General features: G+C 37.3%; 1 protein-coding gene across 3 annotated transcripts in view; it reads left to right on the top strand.

The window, feature by feature from the left end:
• Positions 1-20,544, top strand: part of ADAM19 (ADAM metallopeptidase domain 19) — a 329,717-nt gene that overhangs the window by 188,013 nt on the left and 121,160 nt on the right. Inside the window, exons 6-9 of one of the 3 annotated variants that reach the window (XM_053718787.1) lie at positions 2,405-2,588; positions 6,151-6,216; positions 17,247-17,318; positions 20,233-20,399. In XM_053718787.1, the coding sequence (XP_053574762.1) occupies positions 2,405-2,588; positions 6,151-6,216; positions 17,247-17,318; positions 20,233-20,399 (489 nt within the window). The remainder of the gene's footprint in view (positions 1-2,404; positions 2,589-6,150; positions 6,217-17,246; positions 17,319-20,232; positions 20,400-20,544) is intronic. The other 2 variants (XM_053718788.1, XM_053718789.1) reach the window with 2 other exon arrangements.

Genomic DNA, 20,544 nt, shown 5'->3' with positions numbered 1-20,544 from the left:
AGTGGCTCAATGTATGGAGTTAATCGGTCTGATGGTAGCTTCCATGGACATCATTCCTTTTGCTCGATTCCATTTGAGAGCTCTCCAGTTGTGCATGCTCAGACAATGAAATGGTGACCATGTGGATCTATCTCAGAGAATTAGAGTTAGATCAGTCGTCAAGGGATTCTCTCCTGTGGTAGATTTCTCAGGCACATCTGTCTCAGGGCACATGTTTTCGAAGACCTTCCTGGGTGATCGTGACCACGCACACCAGCCTGCTGGGTTTGGGAGCAGTCTGGAACTCGTTAAAAGCTTGGGGCCTTTGGACTCGGGAGGAGTCTGCTCTTCCCATCAACATCTTGGAGTTGAGGGTGATTTAAAATGCTCTATTGGCTTGGCCTCAGTTGTTCTCAGCCCAGTTTATCAGGTTCCAGTCCGACAACATAACCTTTGTGGCTTACATCAATCACCAGGGAGGAACTCAGAGTTCCTTAGCCATGAAGGTGGTTAATCGGATTCTTCAGTGGGCAGAAACCCACAATTATTGTCTATCTGCCATCCACATTCCAGGAGTAGACAACTGGGAAGCGGATTTTCTGAGCAGACAGACTTTTCATCCCGGGGAGTGGGAACTCCATCCGGAGGTGTTTTCCAGCTTAGTCCTCAAATGGGGGGTGTTATATTTGATGGTGTCCCGTCAGAATGCCAAGCTTCCAAGGTATGGTTCAAGGTCAAGAGATCTGCAGGCTGTTCTGATTGATGCTCTGGCGGTTCCTTGGGTTTTCAGGTTGGCATACCTGTTTCCTCCGTTTGCTCTTCTTCCTCGAGTCATTGCTCGTATCAAACAGGAGAGGGCGTCAGTGATTCTAATAGCCCCTGCGTGGCCTCGCAGGATCTGGTTTGCAGACCTAGTGGAGATGTCATCTCTCCCACCTTGGAGACTATCTCTGAGGAAGGACCTCCTGATTCAGGGTCCCTTCCTTCATCCAAATCTCATTTCTCTGAAGCTGACTACTTGGAGATTGAACGCTTAATTCTGTCTAAGCGTGGTTTTTCTGAGTCGGTCATTGAGACCATGATTCAGGCTCGCAAGCCTGTTACTAGAAAGATTTACCATAAGATATTGCGTATATATATTTATTGGTGTGAATCCAAGGGCTACTCTTGGAGTAGAATTAGAATTCCTAGAATTGTATCTTTTCTTCAGGAAGGCCTGGAGAATGGATTGTCAGTCAGTACCCTGAAGGGTCAGATTTCTGTTTCAGTTTTACTACATAAAAGCTTGGCGGATGTGCCAGATGTGCAATCCCTCCCTGTGTCCTAATCCTTCTTCTTCCAAAGAACGTTTGTTACACAATTTGGATGTTGTACTTGCTCTTAAATCCTACTTACAGGCGACTAAGGATTTTTGCCAGTCCTCTGCCCTCTTTGTCTGTTTCTCTGGGAAACATAAAGGTCAGAAATCTACTGCTACTACTCTTTCTTTTTGGTTACAAAGTATAATTCGTTTGGCTTATGAGACTGCTGGACAGCAGCCTCTTGAGAGAATTACGGCTCATTCCACAAGAGCTGTTTCCTCTTCTTGGGCTTTCAAAAATGAAGCTTCTGTGGAACAAATTTGAAAGGCTGCAACTTGGTCTTCTCTAAATACTTTTTCCAAATTTTCCAAATTTGATACTTTTGCCTCGGCTGAGGCTTCTTTTGGGAGAAAGGTTCTTCAAGCGGTGGTGCCTTCTGTTTAGGACTGCCTGTCTTGTCCCTCCCTATTTATCCGTGTCGTCTAGCGAGGGTATTGGTTCCCAACAGTAATTACTCAAGCCGTGGACTCATCATATCTTAGGAAAGAAAAACAAAATTTATGCTTACCTGATAAATTTCTTTCTTTCCGGATATGGTGAGTCCACGGCCCCACCCTTTATTTTAAGACAGATGTTCTTTTGACTATAACCTCAGGCACCTCTACACCTTGTGCTACTCCTTTTTCTCCATTTCCCTTCAGTCGAATGACTGGGGGTTGTGGGTAAAGGAGTGATACCGTGGACTCACCATATCCGGAAATAAATAAATTTATCAGGTAAGCATATATTTTGTTTTTTTTTGTGATAAAGTGTCATTTTATAAGCTATTAAAATGTATTTTGCTTTAATACCTTTGTTATGCAATACTTAATTGATGATATATTATGCATAAGTAAATATTGAGTTTAATGTCCCTTTTAAGAGTGGCTTCTTCAAACAAGAGCAATTGTTTTTTTGTTAACTTTGCCATTAGTTCTAAGCTTATACCTAAATCTCTGTGATTAAGTGAGTTAATGTGTATGACGTACCCTCATGAAAGAATTATGGAACCTACAAAATGAGACATTGTAAGCATTTTCTGTTGTATATATGCTGTAATTATAGAGTAACTTTTCTGTCCTCAGGGGGTTAATAATATTAAACAGCAATGTCAGTTATATTGTGGAACCATTATCTGATGCCAGTGGTAGACATCTGATTTATAAAACTGAACATCTGCATCTCGGGGGACTGAAGTGTGGTCAACAGAACAATGAAACAGATGATGGTTTATTAGTACCCATCAGTGATATGACATATCATAAGCGGGTGAGTTACTGGAGCAATCTGTTGACATTTGGTGACCAGATAGTAAAGCACGGCAAAATCTAAAAGCTTTGAACATACATGCCTCTGTATATATACTGACCATGTAAAATTGATTGACAAAATTTGCTGATTTATTTAAATTTTTCTGCATTTCAGTTGGTACTAAAAGTCCAGCTTAAAGTAATTGTAAAGTTTAAGGGATTCAAGCCAAGTATCTAAAAATACTCTTAAAAACAGGGGCACTTTAATTCATTAAACTTTACAAACACGCTTTAAAAAAAAAAAATACTTACCATTTCATTATGATAAACAGACTGCCAATCCTCTGCCCGTATCCCCTTTTGTATTTTACAGATCAATGACGAATCCAGCTTCCTCCAATCTTTGCCTGCCCCGCGAGCTGGATGCCAATGGGGGCATGCAACGATTGGAGGAAGCTGGATTCAATATATAGAAATATGTATTTAAGAATAAATAGAACATATTCGTCTATGTGAAGAACAGTGGAATGTGAAATATTCATATTATCATGTCGGGTTAGAATATGCAATCGGGTTTGCGCGCCAGTAGGGTTTTAGTTTTTTTACCACTTTTTTTGCTCCATTGACTTCTATGGGGGAATACGTGACCGCTCGCAATATTCTAATTTTGGCTTTTTGCACTCGTCGGGTTAGCTCGTGAGCGAAAACAGTTTACTTTTAACTCATAATATGAGCACAACCTGACGTGCGCAAAAAGCTGAACTTCTAGCACAGTTATTGCTGAACGTGAGCATTAATTAGTGCTCCACTTGAAATCTGTCCCTAAATGGCAGTAATATTGCAAGAATGCTTTTAACAATCTTGTTGTGCAAGCACTGCCGCCATCTAGTGTGCAAAACCATTCTTGCACAACTGCTGTTATATAGACACAAGCACACCACCTTCCTAGGTATGCTCTTCAACAAAAAATAGCATAAGAACAAAGTACATTTTATAGAAAAAAAAATTTAATTGTATGTTCTACCTGAATCGTGAAAGATTAAGCAGTGCACTGAAAAAAGATCTACAAACAAACAAATAGTTTAAAGCATTTAAACTGTCATTTTGTTAGCAGCATTTGCTTGGATTTGTAGTCTAAGGGCACACCCATTGAAAAGCCTCTTACTTATCTGCTTTGCCTTGGCCAATTTATGGACAGATATAAATTAACTTCTCTAAACAAGCAATCATTCATTAGCGCTGCGGAATCTGTTGGTGCTCTACAAATAACCAATAATAATAATAATAATTGTAAAGCATGTAGTAGAGTCAGGTTCCTGAAGCCTGCAGTATGCCTTTCAGCCTTTCCAGGGCACTCTTTCAGAGGTAACTACATTACAAATACTTTTCCCCAAGCAAAAGTAAGCATATTATAGTGAATTATATTGTGAGTTTAATTGCTCTTTAATAGGATGTTAGTATAATAGTTAAAGCATCACTTTCCGTCCTTGTAGTAGAACACAAATGATAAGATGTTTCTTTTGTGTATCCAAAATTATCTGCACTTTTAAATGAAACGCTGGCCCAGTGCCTTAGCAACAGTTAGCCAGAGGTTTTAGTGTCTTGTGTTCCTGTAGGGCACTCTACTGCCGAAGTGGTATCTGACTGCTATAGGGGTTACTGTAGTGATAACATCAATTCATGGATTTTTTTTTTTGGACTAGATCTTTTATTAGTAGATGTGCAAATGTATATAAAATTATAGACCCTATTATTGTAGTTTAGTAAAATGCGGAAAGAAAAAAAAATATGGGCCAAATAATACAAGTGTAAACAAAGTGATGTCGCAGACTTAAAGTAACATAAAACCCACATTTTTTCTTTCATAATTCAGATAGAGAATATAATTTTAAACAACTTTCCAATTTACTTCTATTATTTAATTTGCTTCATTCTTTGGTATCCTTTGTTAAAGGAGCAGTAAAATAAATAATTCAAATATATTACAGTGATTTTTTTTGATCCATAATTAAGTTTTTTATATTACAATCTCAAAGTGTTTCATGCCCCTTTAAGAATAAAGGACACGTTTATATATATATATATTAAGTTTGGAGTCTTCACAAATCAAAATCTATGCAAAATCTTAACATTGAGTGGACTAGTAAGGTTCCACCACTGACTGGTAAACTATAGAGAAATATGTCCTCATAGATTTTGCATTAAAGCTGGTATAACAATGCCAAAAAAAACTTGCAAAGAGACTTATAGCTTACGTAGTGTTGCTGGTTTTGTGTGTTGGTATCTATCATTTATCTACCTATATATCTATCATCTATTTTTCTGTCTCTCTGCCCTGCCTGTCGGTCTGCCCTGCCTGCTGGTCTGCCCTGTCTGTCTGCATGTATGTTTGTCCTATCTGTCCTGTCTGTCTGACTGTCTGTCCTATCTGACTCTGTTCTGTCTGTCTGCCCTGTCTGTCTGTCCTGTCGTCTGTCTGTCTGACTGTCAGTCCTGTGTCTGTCCTATCTGACTCTGTCCTGTCTGTCCTGACTGACTGTCAGTCCTGTGTGTCTGTCCTGTCTGTCTGTCTGCCCTGTCTGTCCTGCCTGTCTGTCCTGCCTGTCTGACTGTCAGTCCTGTGTGTCTGTCCTGTATGAATGTCTGTCTGACTGTATGAGCACCATGCGGCTACAACCTCTGTTTTGAAGTACACAATACAGAACAAACAAGGAAACAGGGAATTAGGTTATGGAGAAGATATTATTTTGACAACAGGAAAGGCGCATGTAAAACAGATGTACAAGATTTCACATGAGCTCCTGAAAGCTCTAATACAGATGGGATGAAACATCTGTACTGTTTCCCCTCAAACGCTCTAAGTGATAGGATGTGGTTTGATCATAAGTCTCTGCAGTCACAACACATAACTATCATCAGTGTAGTGAAAGGAAATCTAAGATAATGGACCTCTGTTTGCCACATTTGTGAAATTGAACCCTTGGTATTAATTATCTGTTATAATTTACATTACATCGAAGCCTCAATTATTTCCTCTGTTACATTTCTTTACCATTCAGCACATTCAGTTTTAGTCAGTCACTTTAGAAATAGATTTTATTTTTAGTGCTTATGGCTTTTGTTTGCTCATACACTTCTGTAGATTATTTGCTTTGTACCTTTAAAAATGTGCTGCTTTCTCATGTGAAAGAAGGGACAAGCTCCGACATATCTAAATATGTATGTTCTAGTCATGGTCATTTCTTATTCACAGACTATCATTTTGTATGTCTGTCTGTCTATTTATCTATCATCTATCTATCATCTGTCTTTCCATATATCTATGTGTCTGTCTATCGCCTTGCACATCTATCTATCTGTCCTTCTGTCTGTCTGTTTGTCTATCTATCTAATCTATTGCCTTATCTGTATATCGGTTCATCACCTTGTATGTATGTCTGTCTATCTGCCTTTTTGTCAGTCTTAACATCTATCTTTATGGAACTGTCTCTCTGTTGATCTATCTACCTATCCAGTTTTGCTAGACACATGTATATCATCTGGAATACTATTTATGATCAGTCCTATGTTGTGTCCTGCAGATAAGGAGAGATGAAGCTGAAGGAGACAGGTGTGTGGAGTTGTATCTTGTGGCAGACTATGCAGAGGTATCCCCCATTGACTTTTTGTTTCTCCTAACAAGCTTTCTTATTGCCTTTCCAGATTGTATCGCAGTGACACAGAATCTATAGTGGAACTCAAGTAATTATATTCAAACTTTGTAAATAATTAAGTTCATATTTGTTAATTGACTGCAGTTGCAATGTTTGTAAGTACGAAACATGAGAATTCTACCAACAGTGAGAGAATTTAGCAGTGATATTCCTATAAATAAGATAACACTTTTCACACCGGTTTTGCATTAATTTTAGATTTATAATTCAAAAGCTTAGATCACTTGAAAACCCTCTTTTTTAGGCATATCTTGCATGTACCCAGCTGGTAAAAAGTAAATATAGCTTTAATCACACAATTATGGGCTAGATTTTGAGTGGAGCTCCCGCTCGCGCGCTAACTTCTAGGACGGAGGCTATCAGAGGTTAGCGCGCCACTCGTAATCTAGCCCTATATTAGAAATGTGTGCACAACCTAAATATGATCATGACTATGTTGACTTATATTGCAGTTACATTATGTTTGGAGGGTTTAAATAAAGTTAATTAGGAAATTACCAAATTAATATGAAATGTATATTATATTAGTTAAGTTTAAAAAGCTGCATTCCAACACATTAGACATTCATTATCGATATTAAATCAACTAGCTGCAATGTTTTCTATTAAATTTGCCGGATATTTTTTGCTTCCATGAAGATCTGTAAAATACCTCCAAAGTTAGAGAAAACATTTTTTATGTACTTATTATTTGTTATTGACTAATAAATATACAATAGAAAATCAACTCTGTTGTCCATGGTGCTAACGTCATTATTCATAAATATTGCATAAGAATAAAAAAAATGTATATTCACTCTTTACTCTTGTATTATAAAATTCATAGCAACATAAACACCCAGGTCACATATTGAGAAGGGCTAAGGCAACAAATATTGATAAAGATTGAATTAAAGAAATATACGGGGATAGAAAATAAATTAAAATGATGCTTGTACCATCCTAGGGGTTTTTATACACTGTCAGAAAAAATGTGAAAAAATTGTACCTTTAGGGGTACAACAGCTTGTCACTGGGGCAGTACCCTCAAAGGTACACCTGCTGTACCCTTTAAAATGGGTACAAATTGGTACCCTTGCAGATTGTACCTTTCAAAGGCAAATATGTACCTTTGGTACATAGATTGGACCTCAGTCCTATAGTACCATATTGTACCCTTAAAAAATGGTGCAAATCTGGCCTTTTAAGGGTACTGCCCCAGTGACAAGCCCTTGTACCTCATGATGGCAAATTTGTACTCAACAGAGCATATTACAAATACTGTTTCATTAAATTTATCATATAACATTCAAATAATGTGTACTTTTTCAGGAAGTATTGCAATAGCTACACTGGAGCTTTAATAAAAACTTTGCATATTTAACTGTAGCAATTCCAAAGACTGCTATAGAACCACCTAAAATAGCCAGGCTAAAAAAACAGCTCCAAAAATAACTACTTAATGTGTTTTATATCACTCTGTACTAGACTCTAAAAACACCCCATTTAATCTAGGGTGACATGCCACATAAAACATAAATATATAGAAAACATATAGAAAACAACATAATAATAAAATATAACTCTAATGAAAAGAAGGGGGATTCGGGGGAGGGATAAACGATAAAACTAACAAGCTTACATTGAATTGTCACTCTATGCAAAATACATGCAAATGAGTCTATTTCCCTAGTACACACTTTGGTGATGAACCTGCTACCAATAGATGGAGCTGTGTTACACATGTCAAGGAACTTTCAACCAACAGATGGCGCTATGGCATGTCACACACAATGTCCAAGTATGTGACTGGGGAACGGTTACAATTTTATTTTATTTTTTTAAAAACTGGTTCTTACACAGCTCTTGTTTATTTTATAGAGTTTAAAACATTTTTTTTTTCTTTGTACTTTTAGTTAATGCATTTGCTTTATGTTTAAGAGTTAACATATTGATGCTCTAAATATAAACATTAAAATGTTAAGTGCTTGTTTACTACACTGTCAGAAAAAATGTGCAAAAATTGTACCTTTAGGGGTACAACAGCTTGTCACCGGGGCAGTACCCTCAAAGGTACACCTGCTGTACCCTTTAAAATGGGTACAAACTGGTACCCTTACAAATTGTACCTTTGGTGACTAGATTGGACCTCAGTCCTATGGTACCATATTGTACCCATAGAAAATGGTGCACATCTGGCCTTTTAAGGGTACTGCCCCAGTGACAAGCCCTTTGTACCTCATGATGGCAAATTTGTATTTAAAACTGCATAATACAAACAGTGTTTCATTAAATTTAGCATATAACATTCAAATATGCATACTTTTCAGAAAGAATTACAGTAGATACACTGCAGCTTTCTTAAAAAGTTTGTATACTCAACTGTAGCAATTCAAAAGACTGATACAGAACCACCTGAAACAGCCAGGCTAAACAGCCAGTTCCAAAAAGAATCAGGACTCAAGGTGTTTTATATCACTCTGTACTAGACTCTAAAAACATCCCATTTAATTTAGGGTGAAATGACAGATAAAACATAAATATATAGAAAAAATATAGAAAACAACATAATAATAAAATATAACTCTAATGAAAAGAAGGGGGATTCGGGGGAGGGATAAACGATAAAACTCACAATCATACATTGAATTGTCACTCTATGCAAAATATATGCAAATTAGTCTATTTCCCTAGTACACACTTTGGTGATGAATCTGCTACCAATAGATGGAGCTTTGTTACGCATGTCAAGGAACTTTCAACCAACAGATGGCGCTATGGCGTATTACACAATGTCCAAGAATGTGACTGGGGAACGGTTACAATTTTATTTTATTTTTTTTAAAACTGGTTCTTAAATAGCTCTTGTTTATTTTATAGAGTTTAAAACATTTTTTTTTTCTTTGTAATTTTAGTTAATACATTTGCTTTATGTTTAAGAATTAACATATTGATGCTCTAAATATAAACATTAAAATGTTAAGTGCTTGTTTGCTATTTAGAACCAGCAACACAGTATTATTGACTATATGGGTTCTTAAAGGGACAGTCTAGTCAAAATTAAACTTTCATGATTCAGATAGGGCATGAAAATTTAAACAACTTTCCAATTGACTTTTATCACTAAATATGCTTTGTTCCCTTGGTGGTATTTTTGAAAATCTAAACCTAGGTAGGCTCAAACTGATTTCTAAACCATTGAAAACTGCCTCTTAGCTCAGAGCATTTTGAAAGTTTTTCACAGTTAGAGAGTACTAGTTCATGTGTGTCATATAGATAACAATATGCTCACTCCCATGTAGATATTTAGGAGTCTGCACTGATTGGCTAAACTGCATGCCTGTCAAAAGCACTGAGATAAGGGGCAGTCTGAAGAGGATTAGATACAAGGTAATCACAGAGATATAAAGTATATTAATAGAACTGTGTTGATTATGCAAAACTGGGGAATGGGTAATAACGGGATTATCCATCTTTCTAAACAATAACAATTCTGGTGTAGACTGTCCCTTTAAGTATTTTTTTGCTTTGCCCACTTCTTGCATATTACCAACAACAATTGAACATAATTATTTTGCTGTACAACTTGTATGTTACATTCATTTTGGGTGACTGCCAGTTATGTGAATATGAATAATTGAGCTGTACAAATTATATGGACTTGCAGGGTTTAGCAGCCTTGAACCACCCATCCCCCTCAACCTTTTAGTCACACAAGTGATTGTACCTTTTTGGGGGGATTAAATGGTACAGACATGGACCCTTTGACAGTTGGAAACATATTTGTACCTTATTTACCGCTAAATGGTACATATTAGTTCCTTAAGGTGTAATTATGATCCATTGAGGGTACAACAACAGCAGTTGTACCCTAAGTGTTCACAAACGGACCCTAACCGTACCCTTTTTTCTGATAGTGTAGGTTTTTAAAATCAGAGTATAATAAAATAAAATAAAGAATTAATCACATACTGTATGTAGTTTAGATTCTAATGAATTGGAATCACATAGCAACAAGGGCATCTCAGTCGAATTCACATAAACTTTAGTAGATTTGAATAAAACCCATATAATCAATTCAATAGTTATCTTTTATAACAGATCTACAACAGACAATTGTTTCCAATTGTTTTAATACTTCAGAAAAATAAAAACATTTTTATATTTTATTTGTTCCTCATTTTGACGACAAATAAGAACCATTGGCCCAACAAGTCTGACCAAAATGTCCTAAACGTGTAAGATAGCCTTATGGTTATCCCAGGCATTCTTGAAGTCTCCCATAGCATTTGTCATTGCCACCTCTAACGGAAGTTTATTCTATGAATCAGCCACCCTTTCTTTGAAGGAGTGCTTCTGTAAATTCTTACCAAGATTAAGTCTTGCTCTGCTATTTTGCAACTGTAGTAAAAAGCCATTATCAATTTAAAGAAACTTACGGCTAGATTACGAGTTTTGCGGTAAGCTGAAAAAGCAGCGTTAACAGGTCCTAACGCTGCTTTTTTACTACCGCTGCTATTACGAGTCTTGCAGGTTTAGGGGCACCGCACACTTCTTTGGCCTTACCGCGAACTGACTTACGTGAACTTCGTAAACCTTTTTTTCTATGGGACTTCCATAGCGCTGGTATTACGAGTCTGTCCTGGGAGGCCAAAAAGTGAGCGGTACACCCTCTACCTCCAAGATTCCTAACGCATTCTAAAGTCAGTAGTTATGAGTTTTACACTACAACGCCGTAGTATAAAACTCATAACTAAAGTGCTAAAAAGTACACTAACACCCATAAACTGCCTATTAACCCCTAAACCGAGGCCCTCCCGCATCACAAACACCATAATACATTTTTAACCCCTAATCTGCCGCTACGGACATCGCCGCCACTAGAATAAACATATTAACCCCTAAACCGCCGCACTCCCGCCTCGCAAACACTAGTTAAATATTATTAACCCCTAATCTGCCACCCCTAACATCGCCACAACCCACATTATATTTATTAACGCCTAATCTGCTGCCCCCAACATCGCTGATTATATTTATTAACCCCTAATTTTCCGCCCCCAATGTCGCCGCAACCTACCTACACTTATTAACCCCTAATCTGCCACCCCCAACGTCGCCGCCACTATATTAAATGTATTAACCCCTAAATCTAAGTCTAACCCTAACCCTAACACCCCCTAACTTAAATATAATTTAAATAAATCTAAATAAAATTGCTATAATTAACTAAATTATTACTATTTAAAACTAAATACTTACCTATAAAATAAACTCTAAGCTAGCTACAATATAACTAATAGTTACATTGTAGCTAACTTAGGGTTTATTTTTATTTTACAGGCAAGTTTGTATTTATTTTAACTAGGTAGAATAGTTACTAAATAGTTATTAACTATTTAATAACTACCTAGCTAAAATAAATACAAATTGACCTGTATACAAATTGACCTGTAAAATAAAACCTAACCTAAGTTACAGTAACACCTAACCTAACCCTACAATTAAATAAATTACCTACATTAAATACAATTAAATAAATTAAATTAAATTAGCTAAATCACAAAAAAACACACTAAATTACAGAAAATAAAAAACAAATTACAGATCTTTAAACTAATTACACCTAATCTAATAGCCCTATCAAAATAAAAAAAGCCCCCCCCCAAAATAAAAAACCCCCCATAGCCTAAACTAAACTATCAATAGCCCTTAAAAGGGCCTTTTGCTGGGCATTGCCCCAAAGAAATCAGCTCTTTTACCTGTAAAAAAAAAAATACAAACAACCCCCCCAACAGTAAAACCCACCACCCACACAACCAACCCCCCAAATAAAAGCCTAACTAAAAAAACCTAAGCTCCCCATTGCCCTGAAAAGGGCATTTGGATGGGCATTGCCCTTAAAAGGGCATATAGCTCTATTGCGGGCCCAAAGCCCTAACCTAAAAAATAAACCCACCCAATACACCCTTAAAAAACACTAACCCCCAAAGATTCACTTACCGGGAGAAGTCTTCATCCAAGCGGCAAGAATCCTCAAGGAAGCTGGCAGAAGTGGTCCTCCAGATGGGCAGAAGTGGTCCTCCAGGCAGGCAGAAGTCTTCATCCAGACGGCATCTTCTATCTTCATCCTTCCGACGCGGAGCGGCTCCATCTTCAAGACATCCGGCGCTGAGCATCCTCTTAAAACGACGTCTTCTTTGGAATGAATATCACTTTAAGTGACGTCATCCAAGATGGCGTCCCTTATATTCCAATTGGCTGATAGAATTCTATCAGCCAATCGGAATTAAGGTTGAAAAAATCCTATTGTCTGATGCATTCAGCCAATAGGATTGAGCTGGCATTCTATTGGTTGTTCCAATCAGCCAATAGAATGCAAGCTCAATCCTATTGGCTGATTGGATCAGCCAATAATATTGAAGTTCAATCCTATTGGCTGATTGCATCAGCCAATAAGATTTTTTCAACCTTAATAAATTTAGAATAGTGGCAGCGACGTTGGGGGCGGCAGATTAGGGGTTAATAAGTATAATGTAGGTGGCGGCGGTGTCCGGATCGGCAGATTAGGGGTTAATAAGTATAATGTAGGTGGCGGCGATGTCAGGGCGGCAGATTAGGGGTTAATAAGTGTAAGATTAGGGGTGTTTAGACTCAGGGTTCATGTTAGGGTGTTAGGTGTAAACATAACTTTAGTTTCCCCATAGGAATCAATGGGGCTGCGTTACTGAGCTTTACTCTGCTTTTTTGCAGGTGTTAGACTTTTTCTCAGCCGGCTCTCCCCATTGAGGTCTATGGGGAAATCGTGCACGAGCACGTACAACCAGCTCACCGCTGACTTAAGTAGCGCTGATATTGGAGTGCGGTATGGAGCTCAATTTTGTTCTACGCTCACTTCTTGCCTTTCAATGCCGGGTTTGTAAAAACCTGTAATACCAGCGCTGTACGTAAGTGAGCGGTGAGAAAAAACTGCTTGTTAGCACCGCAGAGCTCATAACGCAAAACTCGTAATCTGGCCGAATGTTTGAGTCCTACATGCTATTATATGGACAGTCTACACCAGAATTGTTATTGTTTTAAAAGATAGATAATCCCTTTATTACCCATTCCACAGTTTTGCATAACCAACACAGCTATATTAATATACTTTTTACCTCTGTGATTACCTTTGAATCTAAGCCCCTTCTGACAGCCCCCTGATCACATTTTTTTTTATTTTCTATTGACTTGCATTTTAGCCAATTATTGCTGTGTTGTGCTGACTCTTAAATAACTTCATGGGCGTGAACACAATGTTATCTATATGGCCCACATGAACTAGCAGTCTCCTGTTGTAAAAAGCAAATAAAAAAGCATGTGATAAGAGGCTGTATGTAGTGGCTCAGAAACAGACAGAAATTTAGAGGTTTAACTGTTATAAAGTGTATTAATATAACAATGTTGGTTGTGCAAAGCTGGGGAATGGGTAGTAAAGGCATTATCTATCTTTTTAAACAATAACAATTTTAGTGTTGACTGTCCCTTTAAATAAATTGCACATTAAAATAGTTTTATATGTATAGGAGTATAAAACAGATGGGCCTTTAAAATATTATGATGCAGATAAAATGGGACACAACAGACACACAATGTACAGAGGAAGGAGTTTGGGCCACTTTGGAGCTAGGTCAATAGCCAAAAAGAAAACATTTGGGTGAGGCATTTGTCATCAGTGAAGCCTGAGGATAGGTGTACAGTAGTATTCTTTAAACAGGTGAGATTTGAGCAAGCATTTGACAAATGAGCAAGGGATAGACAGTTGAGTAGATGAACAAAAGTATTTAAACATAAATGGAAGTAATAAGAGAAAAGGGGAATCAATCTTTGAAGTATTTTAATTTTGTCTGCTGGTGAATATACTTTTATTTGTGCTGCAGGATGCATAATTAAATAATTATTCATCTCTTAAAATGTTGAAACCATTTAAACTATTAAATGCCTTATTTTATTAAAATAGTTCTGGGGGGGGGTAGGGGCGGAGCCGGCCAGAGACCAACATGGCCACATTTTATTAGAGCTCGGCTAACAGCCAGCATGTAGGGCTTAAATATCAAGGTACACCGGACCAATAAAAGGTCAAAACAGCGGCACATATATTCTTCTTACCCCGCTGACCTGATCGAGGGGTCCAGAGGCTTGGACAGATGCCGTGGGCGCTGTTTACGGGATAGAACGCTAAGCTTAGGCCTCATCCACAGCAAGTCACGCCACATGGCGTGAGCAGATAGCAAAGCTGACACGATAGGAAGGGCAAGACCTATACACAGACTCCGCTGATCACCAGGATTTTCAGGTCGCACTGCAGGAAAGGACTCAACAAAAGGATTGTATCCGTTTGCGAAACAGAGCACACAGAGCCTGAGCAAACTTCTCAAGTGGGAAGAAAGCAAGGTGAGATCGCTACTAACCACCGCAAAACACACTGGTAGTTGGGATACAGACCCCTCATACAGCTATCAAAATCTGCAGAGTAGATCACTATAACACTGTATCTGCAAATTAACTGTTGCAAGACTCTGCCTGGCACATATTGAGAGAAAACCTACCGGAGTGGCTACCTTCACAGGGGATCTGGGTGTTAAATAAAAACTCATGCTCGTGCCTATAACGTTCCATCCCTGGCTTGTTGGACTAAAGCAGCCTCATTTCCACTGATATTGTAAACTATCTATCATAACTCTTTCTCCTCTAAAGTACACCTAGCACCTGACTACCATTTCCCCTATGGAGTCCATAGCGTCACTATTGAAAGACTTAATCAACCGCCTAGACCGTCACCATGTGGATTGCATGGATACACTGAAATCCGTAACTAGCTCACCCTCGGTTGTAGTTTTTGCCGCAACTTCACATCCCACCACTGAAAATGCCCTGCTTGTCTGGGGGGTTATGTTAGGGCCCCAGCATCAAACTTCAGCGGAGGCAGATACATGGATGCCACACAAGCGGGGCGGAATTGCAAAAGAGAGGAGGGTAACAGTGTCAGTGGATTCTCCGCTTGTCAGCTTCAAGGAGGCTTTAGCAGATTTTGAGGTGACTTGTGAGTTCACAGAAACATTTCGCTTATTTCAATCATTCAGACCTCCAAGGTGGACAGTACTATCCTCTGAGAGTCAGATACCTATCTCACAATCCGGTGCAGGCTCTGGATTCTATTTGGTCTTTCCTCATGTGACATGGGACTCTGCCATCAAACTTCATTGGATTACTACACTAAGACATGTCATTATCACAAGGACTGGTGTGGGGTAATTACTTAGCGTTCCTGACATGGGGACTGTGCCACCTTGAGCTATGTTGGATATGGTGGCCCGCTTTTCCAATTACTCAACAGAGACCCATGCAATTCTTGAGCTTAATATGGTGCCTACCTGATAGTTCACTTTAGATCTGGAACATTGGGCTTCTTAACCTGTTCCATGCTATGGGAGAGTCAATGTTCGACATCATGTCGTTATGATCTGGGGAATGTGAGCTCAATATTTGTTTCTAACATTGCAATAATTGATGTTATCTTAAAGGGCATAATGGTTATGTGTTAATATTCAATCACAGTTCTCATGTTTGTTACGTTTATAGTACACATCTGTTATCTGTTTTACTCACTGTCTTATACTAATCTAGCAAATATTATATTATATTATGATATCCCATAGGCATATGAGGGCTTGTGTTGGAGCCTCGTTGAGAAGACTTGCCACATCTTTGTCATAGGCTGGAACTTTTCCCTAGAGGTCTACAGACATCTCAAGCGAGATACAACCCCGTCTATATTTTTGATGCCCTAAGGTTCTACACTTGTTAGAATGAAAAAGCCAGCTCATTTGGTATTACTAATTAGAAGCGGCAACAATCATTTCATATATTATATTATTACATTAATGCCCCCCCCCCATATGCTAACATGGGCTCCTGGTGGACTACATCCAACTTAAATTTAGAGCGTTAGCCACACTTCTATGCTGAAGCGATTTAGATATATAACGGGACTCTAAAAGGAGTTCTCCAGTTAAACTAGTTTATTTCAGAACTTATAAATTTTCCATATTAATGTTAAGTGATGCTTACCCGCTAAACTTTAAACCTTGTTTTACTACCACATTAATATAGTGGGACCCACAGAGGGGTCCCACCTTAATATTTACTTAAAAAACATATGCCTATATAATTTCTATATACTATATTAACTCTCCCAATTGTGTTATATATACTTATTTAAGGTCCAAAAGTGACCTACTGGGTAATAGGGAGAATGCATAATAGAAAATAGAGGTTTCATACCCATAAGTTCATTACGTTTATCTTTATGTATACATTGTGTTGTTCTTATAACCTGTTGTTTGCGATACAGTATACTCCCACCTTGGTCTGATTTAGACCTGCTAACATGTATCCCATTTATATTGTGAATTAACCTGCTCTGCTTCTGTAATGTTTTTTGCTTACAACCTCAATAACAGAATATTAAAGAGAAAATAGTTCTAAAGAATATTTAGTTGTTTATCCTTTGCTTTCTCTGGGTTTTTGGGGAGTGCTGTAAATATTGTGGTTGGCAAAATATTGTATCACCAATATAACCAAGTCCAGAATATGGCTACATCAATGTTATAGTATTGTAGCCCTCTCTGGAATCTAAGGGGTTAACCTTAAACCCAATCTCAACCCAAATGCCAGTGCCGATTAGCTATTCTAATCTGTAAACATTACCCTAATATTAACTCTAAATTCACTTGAAACTGAGATAATTGACCGTGCCATACTTGGATATTATGGACAATGAGACCTTGCAGTGTACCCATCATTGTATATATTGCATCTAGATACTCGTTCTGTCCATTCCTAAGATGTTAGTTGTTAAACTTTGTGCAAACATTTTCTGTTTGATATATTTATAAACTATGCTCATAAAGTGTCGGCTGCATTATCCATCCATGTTTTCTGTTCAGTTTCAGAAGAATGACTTTGATTTGGATAAGACTCAGCAGAAGATGCTGGAGGTGACCAACTATATTGACAAGGTATAAAGCTTTACTGCAGGGGGGGGGGGGGGGGTTAGAGCTCCCATAAGATATAGAATACAAAATGACTAACTCTCAGACGTTTCCCCTTTATGGGGCCCACCAGCCCTCATATTAAGACTGACTAGCCCTGAGCATATTGTGCATGGCAATTGAGTATATAGGTTTGGAAGTGAGCTTAGGTTTTACACACCCCAGAGCTTTGTTGATTCTTGGCAAGTATGGTTTTCCCTTCAGCTTTTAACCCCTTAAAGGGACATTATACACTTATTTTTTTCTTTGCATAAATGTTTTGTAGATGATCTATTTATATAGCCCATAAAGTTTTATTTTAAAATAAATGTATAGTTTTGCTTATTTTTAAATAACATTGCTCTGATTTTCAGACTCCTAACCAAGCCCCAAAGTTTTATGTGAATACTGTCAGCTACCTTCTCCAGCTTGCTCCTGTTTGTGTAAAGGGTCTTTTCATATGCAAAAGAAGGGGGAGGGGTCTTATTTGCCACTTGCAGTGGGCTTTCCAACTACCTTTTCAACAGAGCCAAACTGACAGCTTCTAAGTAAGTTTTTAAACAGTTTTATACTGGATTTTTATATCAGTATCTGTGCATCTTATTCTTTATAGTAGTGTCTATTACATGCAGTTATATGAAAATGAGTGTATACTGTCCCTTTAAGGACTGGGCATTTCAGGCTAAAACTTCCCCAAAAGACCAGATAATTTTTATAATTTTTGCCATCACTCCATTAAAACACAAATAGAGCCTTGTTGTTTTTTTATTTACCTATCAAAACTATATATTTTTTATTTAGTAGACAACTCAAAGTATTGATCTAGTAATTAAATTGGATTTTCTGAATCATGAAAGTTTCATTTTACTTGCATATTTATTTAAATATTTTCTAATCCTAATATGAAATATAGCAAACCCATTTCACAGTGAATTGTGGGTTTTAAGCTGTTTCATGCTGGCATTGCTGTTAATAGTAAAGAAAGAAATAACACATAGCAACGGATTACCTGCATATATAAAAAGTACAACTCACATCATGGAACACAAGGCTCTGATTTGTACAGGTGAAACTCGAAAAATTGTGGATTTGGGGTTTTCATGAGCTGTAAGCCATAATAATCACAATTATTACAAATCACGGCTTGAACTATCTTGCTTTGCATGTAATGAGTCTATCTCATATATTAGTTTCACCTTTTAAGTTGCATTAGTGAAATAAATGAACTTTTGCACGATATTCTAATTTTTCGAGTTTCACCTGTATAAGGTATTGTTTTTGTCATTATAGGTTACTCTAAGTGTAGAACACGTGATTGTGAGAATTTGGAATCCTATCAGTTTGTTAATTGGAAAAAAATGTGGAAACTGCTATTATTGAATATTAAAATATTCAGAACGGTTTTTCAATGACAATATGTTAATTAAAGGGACATGAAACACAATTTATTTTTCATTTCATGATTCTGATAGTGTATACAATTATCCAGATTTCTTCTGTTATCAAATGTACTATTTGGTAGATAAATAATGACATGAGGCAAATATATGCAGCCACCAATCAGCTACCAAACATTGCAGCATTAAACGCTTATGTTATTTCTTTGTGTGCACGTCTTTTGTAATACAGCTTGTAACTGAGAATTTATATTATCCATTTATAAAGACTAGTAGCAGTTAAAGGGGCAGTAAAATCAGAATTAAACTTTCATGATGATCTCATTTGGTATCCTTTGTTAAAGAGCATACCTATGTAGAACAAGGAGTTGAATTGCACTACTGGTAGCTAGTAGCTTATTGGTTGTTCAACATTTAAGGAACTTGAACCCCAAAGTATTTCATGGTTCAGTGTAAAATTTTAAATAAGCTTCCCAATTTATTTCTATTAACAAATTGCTTCATTCTTTTGGTATCCTTTGCTGAAAAGCAGATATGATCAAGAGTGTGCTCATGCCTGGAGAACTACAGAGCAGAAGTTTTGGAAGATACTTTTAACAATGTTATACATTTGCAAGAGCACTAGATGGCAGCAGTGATTGCTGCCGTATATATATCTCCAGACACATGTACACTACCTAAGTATGTTTTTCAGCAAGCATACCAGAAGAACAAAGCTTTTTTTTTAATTATTAAATATTTTATTGAGGTTGATACAGAGAGAAAGCAAACAGAAATGGTGAGGTTGCAGACATCTTAGAACAAGGCACATGTAACAATAGAAGTCAATTGGAACGTTTTCTTTTTTGAATCAAGAAAGCAAAACATTGGGTTTCATGTCCCTATAAACCTACATGTAAGATCTCCCTATTTTGTTACAATACTGCTGATTGGTGGCTGTACATATATGTCTCTTGTCGTTGGCTCACCAGATAGTTTAAGCTACCTCCCAATAGTGCATTGCTGTTCCTTGAACAAAGGATACCAAGAGAATGAAGCAAACTTATTAAAGGACCACTAAGCTCTGTAGAATTGCATAATCAATAACTACATAATAAATAGACAATGCAAAAGCACTTAGTTTGAATTTCACGAGTATTAGATTTTTTTTCTGACAATTTTTAAAGTTAGTTTTCTTTTCCTTCCCACTGCATCATGTCAGAGCCATCAGCCAATCACAAAATGCATATATGCACCTATATTCTATGAATCTTGCACATGCTCAGTAGGAGTTGGTGCCTCTGAAAATATGTATATATAAAAAGACTGTGCTTATTTAGATAATGGATGTAAATTGGAAAGATGTTTAAAATTGTTTGCTATATCTGAATCATGAAAGATTGACTTTGACTTCAGTGGTCCTTTAATAGAAGTAAACCAAAAAGTTTTTTTAAATTGTATGGTCTATCTGAATTATGAACGAAACATTGTGGGTTCCACCATATTCTTCATTTCTCTGACTATAGTTTTACAGAGCTCTTAAAATTCGCATTGCTCTTGTGGGCCTGGAGGTGTGGACCGGTGGAGATAAATGTAATGTGTCTGAGAACCCGTACAGCACACTGCGGTCTTTTCTGTCGTGGAGAAGAAAGCTGCTGCCGCAAAGACCTCATGACAATGCACAGCTTATAACGTAAGGACAACACTTATCTACGTTTGTGTGAATTTGTAGGTATACTTTAGTGCAAAACTCACTGAGCAATCTCTTTTGGTTTCACCAACTTTACCAACTTCTACCCCTGTGATTCAACAGTTTTAACTTAAATGTGTAATTTCTA

Source organism: Bombina bombina, chromosome 6 (assembly GCF_027579735.1).
Source record: "Bombina bombina isolate aBomBom1 chromosome 6, aBomBom1.pri, whole genome shotgun sequence".
NCBI classification, from domain to species: domain Eukaryota; kingdom Metazoa; phylum Chordata; class Amphibia; order Anura; family Bombinatoridae; genus Bombina; species Bombina bombina.
This window is presented reverse-complemented; position numbering and strand designations above follow the sequence as displayed.